Genomic DNA, 11,621 nt, shown 5'->3' with positions numbered 1-11,621 from the left:
TTTGAAACGTTTTTTTTGGTTATCAATCTATAAAGAAACAAAAAAGGGAAAACGTCGCCTTCCGTTTTAAGGCGTCAAATGCTCAAACTGGAAAGTGTAACCTCTAAAAATCTAACAGCATATATACCTTTACTTGCCACGTTTTGGAATCTAAATGAACATTTATGAAAATAGATACACAAAATATCATCTTACCCTAAATTAGCTCCTTGCCATTTTCACCACACGACCATTCGATGCTTATATATATAAATATAGGCACACTCCATGCCCTAAAACTCACACCAAACTTCCATTAGTCTTTCTTTGTTTTCTTTGCTTTCTTTGTTACTGGTCATCTTTCTTGATCACCTTATTTAAAAAAATGTCTCCCAATTCCATAATCGAGCCTACGACGGACTTGCAGAAGAGAGCATATGTTACGTTCTTGGCCGGAAACGGTGATTATGTGAAAGGTGTGGTGGGTTTAGCCAAGGGTTTAAGAAAAGTGAAATCTGCATACCCTCTTGTGGTGGCTATTTTGCCTGATGTGCCCGAGGAGCACCGCGAGATTCTAGAATCTCAGGGCTGTATCATCCGTGAGATTGAGCCCCTGTATCCACCAGAGAACCAGACTCAGTTTTCCATGGCTTATTATGTGATTAACTACTCAAAACTTCGTATTTGGGAGGTAATTAGTTAATCAACCCTAATCATCTTCTTTTCTTGACATGTTACTATTATTGTTGGCCATCAGGCATTAGCCATGCAATTGTCTAAACGTGGGCTGTTATCAAGTCTCTCAACGTCTTGTGTTCTAGAGAAGCACGCATGACATATCCCTAATCAAAATTACTAAAGTTTTTTTTTTTTTTTGCATGATGGATTTATATGTTGATGTGATGGCCTCTAATTCACTATCTAATGTGGTTCCCTTGTGGTTTGTAGTTTGTGGACTATGGGAAGATGATATACTTGGATGGTGATATTCAAGTCTTTGACAATATTGATCATCTTTTCGAGAAGCCAACTGGATATTTTTATGCTGTGATGGACTGTTTTTGTGAGAAGACATGGAGTACCACTCCTCAGTATCAGATCAAATACTGCCAGCAATGCCCTGAAAAAGTTCAGTGGCCTTTGGAGATGGGCTCTCCCCCTCCTCTATACTTTAATGCTGGCATGTGTCTCTTCGAACCTAAGCTCGAGACTTACTTTGATCTCTTGGAGACCCTCAAAGTCACCACCCCTACCTCATTTGCTGAGCAGGTAATTAATCCGGCCTGTTTAGGATATTTATTATTATTATTTTTTGGAAGGCTTTCTTATATAATATATTCACCCTTATTTTTCGGATATTCCAGAAAAGAAGTGGTAGATTTTTCATTTTTTAATTAATGTATCATCACCCTTATTTTTTGTACTTGTGATTTGCAGGATTTTCTGAACATGTTCTTCAGGGATGTATACCAGCCTATCCCTCCTGTCTACAACCTTGTTTCGGCTATGCTGTGGCGCCATCCCGATAAATTCGACCTTGACAAAGTGAAGGTTGTCCACTATTGTGCTGCGGTAAGAGAATTCACTGTTATAAGTAAAGTTCTTTCAACATATTGATCTATACAGATATTTTCATTGATTTTCATTTTTGTTCAAACTTCTAGGGTGCAAAGCCATGGAGGTATACTGGAAAAGAAGAAAACATGGATCGAGAGGACATCAAGGTTTTGGTGAAAAAATGGTGGGAAATATATGAGGATGAGTCCCTGGATTTCAAGAATGCCACTGTGCCTGTTGCTCAAGAAAAACTTGGACCCCTAATAGCGGCATTGACTGAGGATGGGGTGGGTAACCACATGAATCTACCATCTGCAGCTTAATCTTAATTTCTAGCTAGCTAGTGTGTTTGGAGCATTAGTTTTTAGCCAATATATAAATACTATAAATTATTAAGTACAGGGATTACGGCATTTATTTACTAGCCCTATATGCTTTTTTAGTTTGATTGTGATCACTGAAGAAAGTGGAATATATGTATGAAACCTTCGACATCTATAAAGTTGGAAAACTAAGAATAAACAGAATATTATGATAAATTATGATCTTTACTTGTTTTTCCCCTTAATTCTACCTTTCATTGTTCTTAAACATTCTGTTCTTTTGTTCGTATATCCTTCTACATTCTCTCTCTCTCTCTCTCTATCTCTCTATCTTTTTGAATAAGCCAGAGAAATTCATTAAAATTCCAAAGGAGCAAAAGGCCAGATTCCACTCGATTCGTTTTTGCCGAAGAGACCCGTGTCTCCCTCTTCCAAGAGTTGTAAAGAATAAAAAACAAAGCTATCAGGAAAAGAAATATGTTGGGCCTATTAAATGAATAATATTAAAACATGGGCCAAAAATCCAGGCTGGTGACCCAAATGGTGAATTTCCATGTATGGAAGCCCAAGCTCTAGAAACAAGTGATGAAATCTCTCTCTTTTTTTTATTACATCAATTCTAACGTGAACGTACCTCACATTATGACCACATAAACGAGTAATAAGAGTTCAACTCCTGAATCTCAAAACGAGTTTTGCAATTCTTTTATACTAATTTAATGTTGTTTTTTTCAAAGAAAAATACAATAATCATTTAAGCTTGCGATTGTGAATTATCCCAATCCTCAAGGAACACGAATTCAAAACTGTATATTGAAAGTTATTCTCAAAAACAAAAAAAAAAAAGGAAGAAGAAGAAAAGGAAAGGAACTTAATACTGAGAGTGAAAATTAGGCTTGTTCTAGAAAAGGTACGCCCATGGATTAACCGGTTTACTTGTAAATTAGTTTAGAGCTAGATATGTTGCTCATGCTTTGCTTTTTTGTCGTGAACAAATTTTTTTTTATATATATAAAATGATTGGTTAATTTTTTTTTTAATTTTCAAGTCATTGGTTCATGTGGTAATTTAAATAATAAAAACAACAACAATAATAAATAAACTATAAAAAAACAATGAAAAAAAGATAAATAAAAACATACTGAATATATTTGGATTATCAAACAACCCAATCCTAACCTAATTGAAGAAAAACTTAAAAAAAAAAAAACTAAAAAAAAAAGTATATGGCATCAGCTTAAAAAAAAGAAAAAAAACTAAGCAAACTTAGATGAACTTCCTAAACTTAGTTTAATATAAAAAACTTGCAACTTGTTAAATCATGAACCCAAGTTTAATCAAGAAACTTAAATATCATCTAATTTAATTTTAAAGGATAAAATTATTGAAAAAATATTAATAAAAAAACTTATAAAAGAAAATGAACAACAAAAAAAAGAAAGAAATGAGCTAAAATCTAACAGGAAAAAACCCAATGAGGATAAAATTTGAAAAAAAAAAAGATCGCGGACAAAAGAAATTGCAATTAAAAGAATGAGAACTGATTTTGAAAGATTAAAAAATCACAGGTGGTGAAATTAAAAATCATTTGTAATATGATAGATTATTTATAGATTAAAAAATGATATGGGGTGAAATAAAAAAAAATATTGAGGGTTAATCCAATAGAATCAAACAAAAAAAAATAACAAAATAAAAGTTAAAAATAGAGTATAAAAGAAAAAATAAAACATTAATTTAAGAAAAAAGAAACAAGACAAGCTCGACAAATCTCTTAAACATGATTTAATCTCTAAAAATCATATCCCGTGAAATCTTTACCTGCATTGTCACAACGTCTTGTTATAGACTATGTACTTTCTCTACTAAATTTTCATGGGATAATAAATCCTGCCTGACCATTTCACAGGAATAAGTCATGTAGAGCGTGTTTGAAAGTATAATTGCGGTTGCTTTTTAAAGTGTTTTTTACTCGGAAATATATTAAAGTAATATTTTTTTTAAAAAAATTATTTTTGACATTAACACATCAAAATGATCTAAACATATCAAAAACATATTAATTTAAAATAATAAAAAAATTTAAATATTTTTAAAAATACTTTTAAAATACAAAAACAAATCGTATCGTTACGTGAAATAAATGTTCTCCCGGAATTTTGAATGCTTGTTCTTTCTTGTGTTTCTGTTTCTTAGTTCGAAGGGAGTGCTGCTATTCCTAAGAAATAATAAAGCCGGTGCGAGATATTATGGGGTTTCGACAGAGATCGATCCTAGCTCGTTTCTATCTTTATTGTTTCTGAGTAAAACTAATATATATATGAATGCTGTTGTTTTTCCATTTTCTGCTGTGATTAATTTCAGTTTTGGTATTTTCTGTTTTTCATTTTATATATGTCGTTGTCTTGGTGTGACACTCACCCTTCATGCGCTTCCATGGCTGACTCTATACTCTTCCGATATCACATGCGAGAGGGAAGAAATAAAGAACTATTGAGAAGTAAAGAACGACGACTTGTATGGAAATTTAAGAAGGTAGTATGGAAATAATGCTCTTATCTATGCGGTGGTCTTGAGAAGTAATGAACTCTATGACCAATCTATTTAAATAATTGAAATCAATTTTAACACAAGATTGGTTCCAATACAATTTATTGGGTGTTTAATGCAATTAATTTTAGTTATCGAGGTATAAAGGAATGTTGTTTTGCAAGTAATTAAAGAGAGAAGCCGCATGTTAATTTTAAAATGAAAATGAACGGCTTTTAGTGTGATAATATGGATGCCTATCTAAATCCTCATACTTGAAACAAGAGGGCTTGCATGCAGACCACCGAATAGATAAGAGCATTTACAAGAAATTAACCTCCACACCAAGAAAATTGGGGACATGAAAGCCAAAGCCATATTCACGTCTAGATGTTGCAACAGCTTCCGTAGAGCTGAACATAAACAAGAGAAACTTCATGGCTTAGCTCAAATGCAAAGAGGGCGGCTGGAGCCAATTTGGCCAAGCAAGCTCAGCCGACATGTCGTAATGAATACTTCAATACCCAATTACAAAATGAAGACAGTGGCCAGCCGTGTATCAACGCTATCACATGATAAGGATAACATCAACTATGGACATTACTTTTGTAATTCCTTTTTTTTTTTTTTTTTTTTTTTCAAATGTGTTCCTCCCTGTAAGCAACTCAACACCTAATTCTACCCCCAGCTCAGACATTACCACCAAGCTATCACTCACCGCCATTAACACTACGTCCCAATTGCCCCTTAAACTTACAGGAACAAATTATCCTTCATGGCGAGCACAATTCACCTCTCTGCTTATTGGTTATGAGCTCCTTGGCTATGTGGATGGCTATTGGCTCCTCAACCTGTCCGCCTCGAACCACTTCCAACTCTACTACTGCAGCTCCCTCCATTTCACCTGCATACCAGCACTGGTATTGTCAGGACAACTACTCAATGCGATATTTTCGTCTGTGTCAGAAAACGTCATGCCACTTGTGGCCACAGCTGACACGTCCCGAGAAGCTTGGAGCACACTTGCTCGTCTGTTTGCAAATCGCTCACGGACTAGAGTCATGCAGTTGAAGGAAACTCTCACATCCAGCCAACGTGGTACCCGTTCATTCTCTGAGTTTTTGCAATCTGTCAAATCTATTGCAGATGAACTAGCACTCATTGACACACCTTTAACCAATGATGATCTTACGCTCCACATTCTTAATGGACTTGGTGATGAATTTCACGACATTGTAGGCCCTATCAGGGCTCGCGAATCCTCCCTCAGCTTTGAGGAACTTCATGATCTCCTTATTGGTTATGAAGCAGATCTCAAATGACTACACGATCCATGAATAATATACATCGCCCCAAGAAACTTTACCTTTTTACCAATTACCTCTGTTGAGCCCACATGTGTAGTGTCTCAAGCCATTAAAGATCCTAATTGGAGACAAGCCATGTCTGATGAATTTACTGCACTTGTTCGACATGGCACTTGGACTCTTGTTCCTCCTAATCCATCTCAGAGGCTTGTGGGAAACAAATGGATATTTAGAATCAAACGTAATCCTGATAGCAGTATCGCAAGGTATAAGACACGTCTTGTGGCTAAAGATTTTCATCAACGTCCTGTTCTTGATTATAGTGCAACCTTCAGCCCAGTTATTAAACCAACTACTGTTTGACTGGTCATATCTCTAGCGTTACAACAGAATTGGCCTCTTTTTCAACTTGAATAGTGATTCAATTAAACATAATTCATATATGCCATTTATTTTTCTTGTCTGATCAATATTTTTTCCGTTGTTGAATCAACGCTTAGGTGGCCGCAAATACTTCTGAAGTTCTTTGATTGGCACCCATGTTGTTAGCTCTTCTTCTTCTTTTTTAATAAACCATATATATATATATATATATATTAAAAGGCATTAAATTGATGAAGAAACCCAAAAAGTACAAAAAGCAAGCTGCAACAAAGAATAACAAAACAAGTAATTCTAATATTATATAATTTATTTATCGAAAAATATCAACAATTATATTTATGAGATTTACTAATGAAACCCTCTTAAGTAATGCATAAGATATCTATCTTATGATTGATTTTCTTTTTTATCATTTTCCTCGAACTTTTATCCTTAATTCTTAAGAATTTTAAGTTAAATATCTAATACAATTTTATTAACACGATTTGATGTAGTTTGGGTAGTGTTTTTGCTGGTTAATTGATATTGATTATTAATTCTTTGTTTTACGAGAATTATGAAAATAATTAATGTATTTATTTTCATTGTTTTTATGTATTTATTTTTATTTTGCTTTACGTGTATGATTTTAATTGACATGTTTTTTCCTTTTGTATAATTTGACTCCTTTTTTTTTCAAATTTGACAGATATGCGAGAGGATTTGTGATGTAATCACACTTCCTAGCAACTCCACTATCGTGAACTTGCAGTGAACATGGGGAAGGCCCCATGATTTTGCTTACAGCTTCGGGATGGTTTGTTTTTGTTGTGCGGTCAAGGATTTCTGTTAGATGAGCAGAGTGATGGATTGGTGTATTTTAAGTGGTCAAGGAACTTCCTGTGAAATCTTTGGTTACTTCGTGAAGAGGAGATGAGGAGAGCACTGTCTTATCTGCAGCAAATGTTTGTCCTCTTTCCAAGTTTTAGCAGATGGTTTTCTGGTCTGTGGTTGTCGGGAGCTTAGACCAGCTACCGATGTAACATGATGGATGAAATCTCTCCACGCCCTTCCATTTTTTATCTCTTTTCATCATGCAATACATGTTTCACCTCCCATTACATTTCCTTGGCGGAGGCATGAGGATTAGAGGGCTTGTAGTAAATCCAATACAGCACCTCCATTTCCCTCGCAGGGCTAATAAATAGTCTTTTCAGTTCGATATACTTTTCCTCTTGGCAATAGTATTGCTCTGAGCTCCTAGGGGATCTTTGTTGCAGCGTCCGCTCACTGGTTCTCTTACCCGTGCCCGTGAAATTATATCAACTCTCAACTCTATCTAGAGATAATCACGCAAGCATATGAACTCATTTCCGTTTGAAAATTGGATGTTTTAAATTGCCGGTAATGGAGGCATGCAACCATTCATGAGAAGGCTCAAGAGAAGGAACTTGTGACCTTAGTCCTTGCATGGCGCAATATGCCCTCTTAGATTTCTTCTATACATCTCTAGGGGAAGGAAAAGGATCAGAGAACATTCCGACTTCTGAGCATTAGGTAAGACGATTTAGATACTATGGAACACACAAATCAAATGGCTAATTCTTAACTTTTCGAAAGTGATTGATGGCCCGCATTTGTGACTGGGCGGAAGATAAGTATGGAGCATTTCACAGCTCACTTGTGACAGAAACTAACAAAAACCAAAAAACCAACGGCTCCACGACTAAAATGAATTACATATTCTATCATTTGGGTAGGATCCCAATATACCAACAGCTGCAATGCCAATTTTTTGAACAAAAAAATAAAAACAACTGCAATGACAATTCATGAGAACACAAGGTCTCATTAGTAATGGCCATTGACTCAAAATGCATGCACTCATCTCATCACGAATGTTGACCGTGTTTAGTTATTCTCATGTAGATGCAAGGAAATGAACAGTAAATCTCTATTCAAACCTGATCAAATAAAGGATGAGCAAAGCAGAGGGCAGTTTTACTAAGCCAATCGCAAGGTCTTTCAGCAAAAATGAAAAAGAAAGGTAATAATCAATCCTTTTAGATGTGAATGGCCTTGTCATGAGTGGCCATGGCAGCTTCCTTCAATGCCTCACTCATTGTTGGATGAGCGTGGCATACACGAGCTATGTCCTCACTAGAAGCATCATAAGTAAGAGCCAGCGCGGCCTCGTGAATGAGCTCTCCAGCATTAGGTGCCATGATATGAACTCCCAATATTTTGTCTGTCTCTTTCTCAGCAATTATCTTGACTAGCCCTTCAGCATCGTCGATTGCCTTGGCGCGACTATTTGCCAAGAGAGGGAACTTCCCAACACAGTACTCAACACCAAGTGCCTTGACCTGCTCTTCAGTCTTACCAACAGATGCAACCTCAGGATGTGTATATACAACTCCAGGGACCTTATCATAGTCAACGTGGCCGTGCTTGCCTGCTATGAATTCCACACAAGCAACTCCATCCTCTTCTGCCTTGTGGGCTAACATTGGGCCAGGAATCACATCCCCAATAGCATAGACACCAGAAACATTTGTCACAAACCTTTCATCGACAGGAATTCGTCCAACCTTGTCAGTTTCCACACCAATCTTGTCCAGTCCAAGCCCAGCAGTGAATGGAGTCCTACCAGCAGAGACAAGAACCACATCAGCTTCAAGAGTTGTCTGGTCACCGCCAGATGCTGGTTCAAGTGTCAATTTCACACCATCTCCAGAAGTATCAACTCCTACAACCTTAGTTTTGAGCATGAATTTCATCTTCTGCTTCTCAAGCATGCGTTGAAATTGCTTGCGAACTTCCCCATCCATGCTTGGGACAATATCCGGAGCAAACTCAACGACGGTGACTTCTGAACCAAGTCGGCGCCACACTGAGCCCATCTCAAGTCCAATATAGCCTGCCCCAATGACCACAAGTTTCTTTGGAATCTTTTTCAAAGCCAAAGCACCAGTAGAAGATACGATTTTCTCTTCGTCGATGGTAATCCCAGGCAGAGACTTTACATCAGAACCTGTGGCAATTATGATATTCTTGCCTTTCACAACAGTGTTTGCACCATCAATAGTGTCCACTGACACCTCAGATGGGGAGATGAACTTGCCATATCCTTTGACATAGTTGACTTTGTTCTTCTTTAATAAACCTTCAATACCTCGAGTAAGGGTAGACACAGCTTTGTCTTTTTGGGCCATCATGGCAGGTAAATCAACCTCAACAGAAGAGAACTTCACTCCATGGCTAGCAAATGAATGTTGGGCTTCATGGAACATGTGTGATGAGTGAAGAAGTGCCTGAAAAAAAGAAGGGTTGGATAAATTCCAAATGTGAAATATGTTACGTGTGCAAACATTTTTTCCCAATGCTTGTCAAAGAGTTTGGCTATAAGAAAGAACAATAAAGCTACAAAAGATAGGTTAAATAACTAAATACAAAGAATACATAAATGAGTTGACAATCCAGGAGTAATACTTCTGGTTGTTAACTTCAAAGGCACAAATACACAGTTCATAATATGTTGAATTCCAGAACATTTTAGACGAACTAATATAAACAAGCTGGTTACAAAACAAATCACCATGTCAACCACAGATGTAAAACATACAATCAGTAGAACTAATCAGACAACTTAAAAGTTCTATTTGGATAATCTAGAGGTGTTTGGGAGTGTGTTAGCGGTTGTGGTTCAAAATGTTTTTTTGCCTGGAAACGTATCAAAATAATTTTTTTTATTTTTTAAAAATTACTTTTGATACCAGTACATCCAAATTATTTGAAAACATAAAAAAAATAATTTTAAGTAAAAAAACAAAAGAAAAATTTCTGAATTTTTGGGAAATACGGTTTCATCAGCGTTCCCAACCTAAATCCACTGCCTAACAGGGATTAATTGCAGGATACTTTGGGCCTTCTATACACTGCGAAATGAACTTTCACAGATGGAGATCAAAATGTTGAATCCAATAACAAACAAAATCTTCTACTGTTTTTATTCCTTCCGTTAAACAGTCAAAAACCTCTCCAATAGCCAAAGCATAATTTGTTCGAAATTTCGATAAACAGTAAAATACATAACAAGAAATCTCTATCAAAAAAGCAATCAGAAAAATTCCCATTTCCGACGGAAAACCCATCAATCAAATTCAGGTAACAAACAATACCAACAGATCTGAAAGCAAACAAAATATAAAATCTCACAGAAACAAACACAACCCAACAACTTTAACACAGAAAGAGATCAAAAAGAGAAACCAAAACAAAAGGGAATTACCTTTGAAGGGATACAGCCGACATTAAGACAAGTGCCACCAAGAGTACCACGTTTTTCAATACAAGTAGTTTTGAGACCCAACTGGGCAGCTTTAATAGCAGCCACATAGCCACCTGGTCCACCACCGATGACAACTACATCGTTCTCTTCAGATCCCGAGGAAGCAAACCCACGAGAGAATTTAGTGAGGGAATAAGAAAACTTGAAAGCATCAGCACTTGAAGAATTTGATAAGTTTCTTGTTAAAAAGCATGCCTTTCTCCTTGCAATACTTGCCATCGCCATTTTTGATTGTCTGGTAGAATCGGTGTCGCTCTTTGTCTATGTTATTCGAGTTTTTTATTTTTGGTCTCCTTGGGACTGCGGCTTTTGACAACTCTGAGGCTAGAATATTTCGCCAAATTTCAAATGGGTCCCCAAACCATAACTAGAATCTCAATGGTATCCTCAAAGATTGTTTTTTTGTCTCAATTAAGTTTCAAAGGATTTATATTTTCAATTAAGCTTTTTGTCTAAAATCTTCAAGATTTTTAGGGAGAAAATAAAAATAAACTATAAAATGACATTATTTATCTGGAACTTTAAAAAATATTAAGAAAAAAAATAGAAGTGGTTGAAGAACTCAATTGAGAAACCCTATAGAGTAAGAAATTTATTTAAGGAGCACAAAAACAATATCAAGACATATTCGAACTATTATTTTAAATTACTAATGCTAAATTTATCTCCAGTCTCCAATTGAGTCTCACACACACCATTTATATATATTCATAAATTTCTCAAAAACATTTGCAAGTTCTTCATGATCTATTAAATTTGAAAGTGGGACGATAATTGAAACTAAAATAAACAATACCCTACGGAGCAAAAACTACAAATCATATATAATCTAACAGCTGGTGAGGTATGATAGAATATTATAAAAAAGGTTTTTGCTTTTTACTTTTCTTAGGGTAGAAATCAAGTGTATCTTATTTTATAACTGGCTGAGCTGTTCTTTCCTTTACTGTTATGGTTTTGATGTAATGGCAGACGTTGGCATTTCTATTCTTTGATTGAAGGGAGGCCTGTCCTTGATTTAACATTGAACACGAACCATTTATGAAAAGCAGATTTGTGGGTCATCGGCTAATATATAAAGTTTAGGTACTTAATTTCCTATTCATAAAAAATGGGAAGTCCGGTTTGATTTTGATGCCTTCCAAAATTTACAAATGTACAGTGTTTTCTAATGGGGGTGTTGCCCCTAGAGATGGTGTATATTCAACGGTT

The 11,621-nt window shown here is 35.8% G+C and overlaps 2 protein-coding genes across 2 annotated transcripts; one reads left to right on the top strand and one right to left on the bottom strand.

The window, feature by feature from the left end:
• The first annotated feature begins 217 nt into the window (after positions 1-217).
• LOC7471087 (galactinol synthase 1) lies at positions 218-2,075 on the top strand. The gene is made up of 4 exons (XM_002312270.4): positions 218-670; positions 928-1,248; positions 1,417-1,551; positions 1,644-2,075. Exons 1-4 carry the CDS (start codon positions 365-367, stop codon positions 1,857-1,859), a joined length of 978 nt encoding a protein of 325 aa, XP_002312306.1. The 5' UTR covers positions 218-364; the 3' UTR covers positions 1,860-2,075.
• Positions 2,076-7,785: 5,710 nt separating this feature from the next.
• On the bottom strand, positions 7,786-10,708 carry LOC7471086 (dihydrolipoyl dehydrogenase 2, mitochondrial). Its single transcript, XM_002311331.4, has 2 exons — positions 10,350-10,708; positions 7,786-9,372 (listed from the first exon to the last, which is right to left on the bottom strand). The coding sequence occupies exons 1-2, from the start codon at positions 10,632-10,634 to the stop codon at positions 8,122-8,124; spliced, it is 1,536 nt and encodes a 511-aa protein (XP_002311367.3). The 5' UTR covers positions 10,635-10,708; the 3' UTR covers positions 7,786-8,121.
• Between the last annotated feature and the right edge of the window lie 913 nt (positions 10,709-11,621).

The sequence above is a fragment of the Populus trichocarpa genome, chromosome 8, assembly GCF_000002775.5.
Source record: "Populus trichocarpa isolate Nisqually-1 chromosome 8, P.trichocarpa_v4.1, whole genome shotgun sequence".
NCBI classification, from domain to species: Eukaryota; Viridiplantae; Streptophyta; class Magnoliopsida; order Malpighiales; family Salicaceae; genus Populus; species Populus trichocarpa.
The sequence above is the reverse complement of the archived record's forward strand: the minus strand, read 5'-3'. Positions and strand labels throughout refer to the sequence as shown.

Excerpts from the sequence above, each read along its gene's own strand:
- LOC7471087 (XM_002312270.4), top strand. The coding sequence starts at position 365 with ATGTCTCCCAATTCCATAATCGAGCCTACGACGGACTTGCAGAAGAGA. Across the intron at positions 1,249-1,416 it reads CTACCTCATTTGCTGAGCAG|GATTTTCTGAACATGTTCTT; the intron begins GTAATTAATCCG and ends TGTGATTTGCAG. Across the intron at positions 1,552-1,643 it reads TTGTCCACTATTGTGCTGCG|GGTGCAAAGCCATGGAGGTA; the intron begins GTAAGAGAATTC and ends TCAAACTTCTAG.
- LOC7471086 (XM_002311331.4), bottom strand. The coding sequence starts at position 10,634 with ATGGCGATGGCAAGTATTGCAAGGAGAAAGGCATGCTTTTTAACAAGA. Across the intron at positions 9,373-10,349 it reads TCGGCTGTATCCCTTCAAAG|GCACTTCTTCACTCATCACA; the intron begins GTAATTCCCTTT and ends TCTTTTTTTCAG.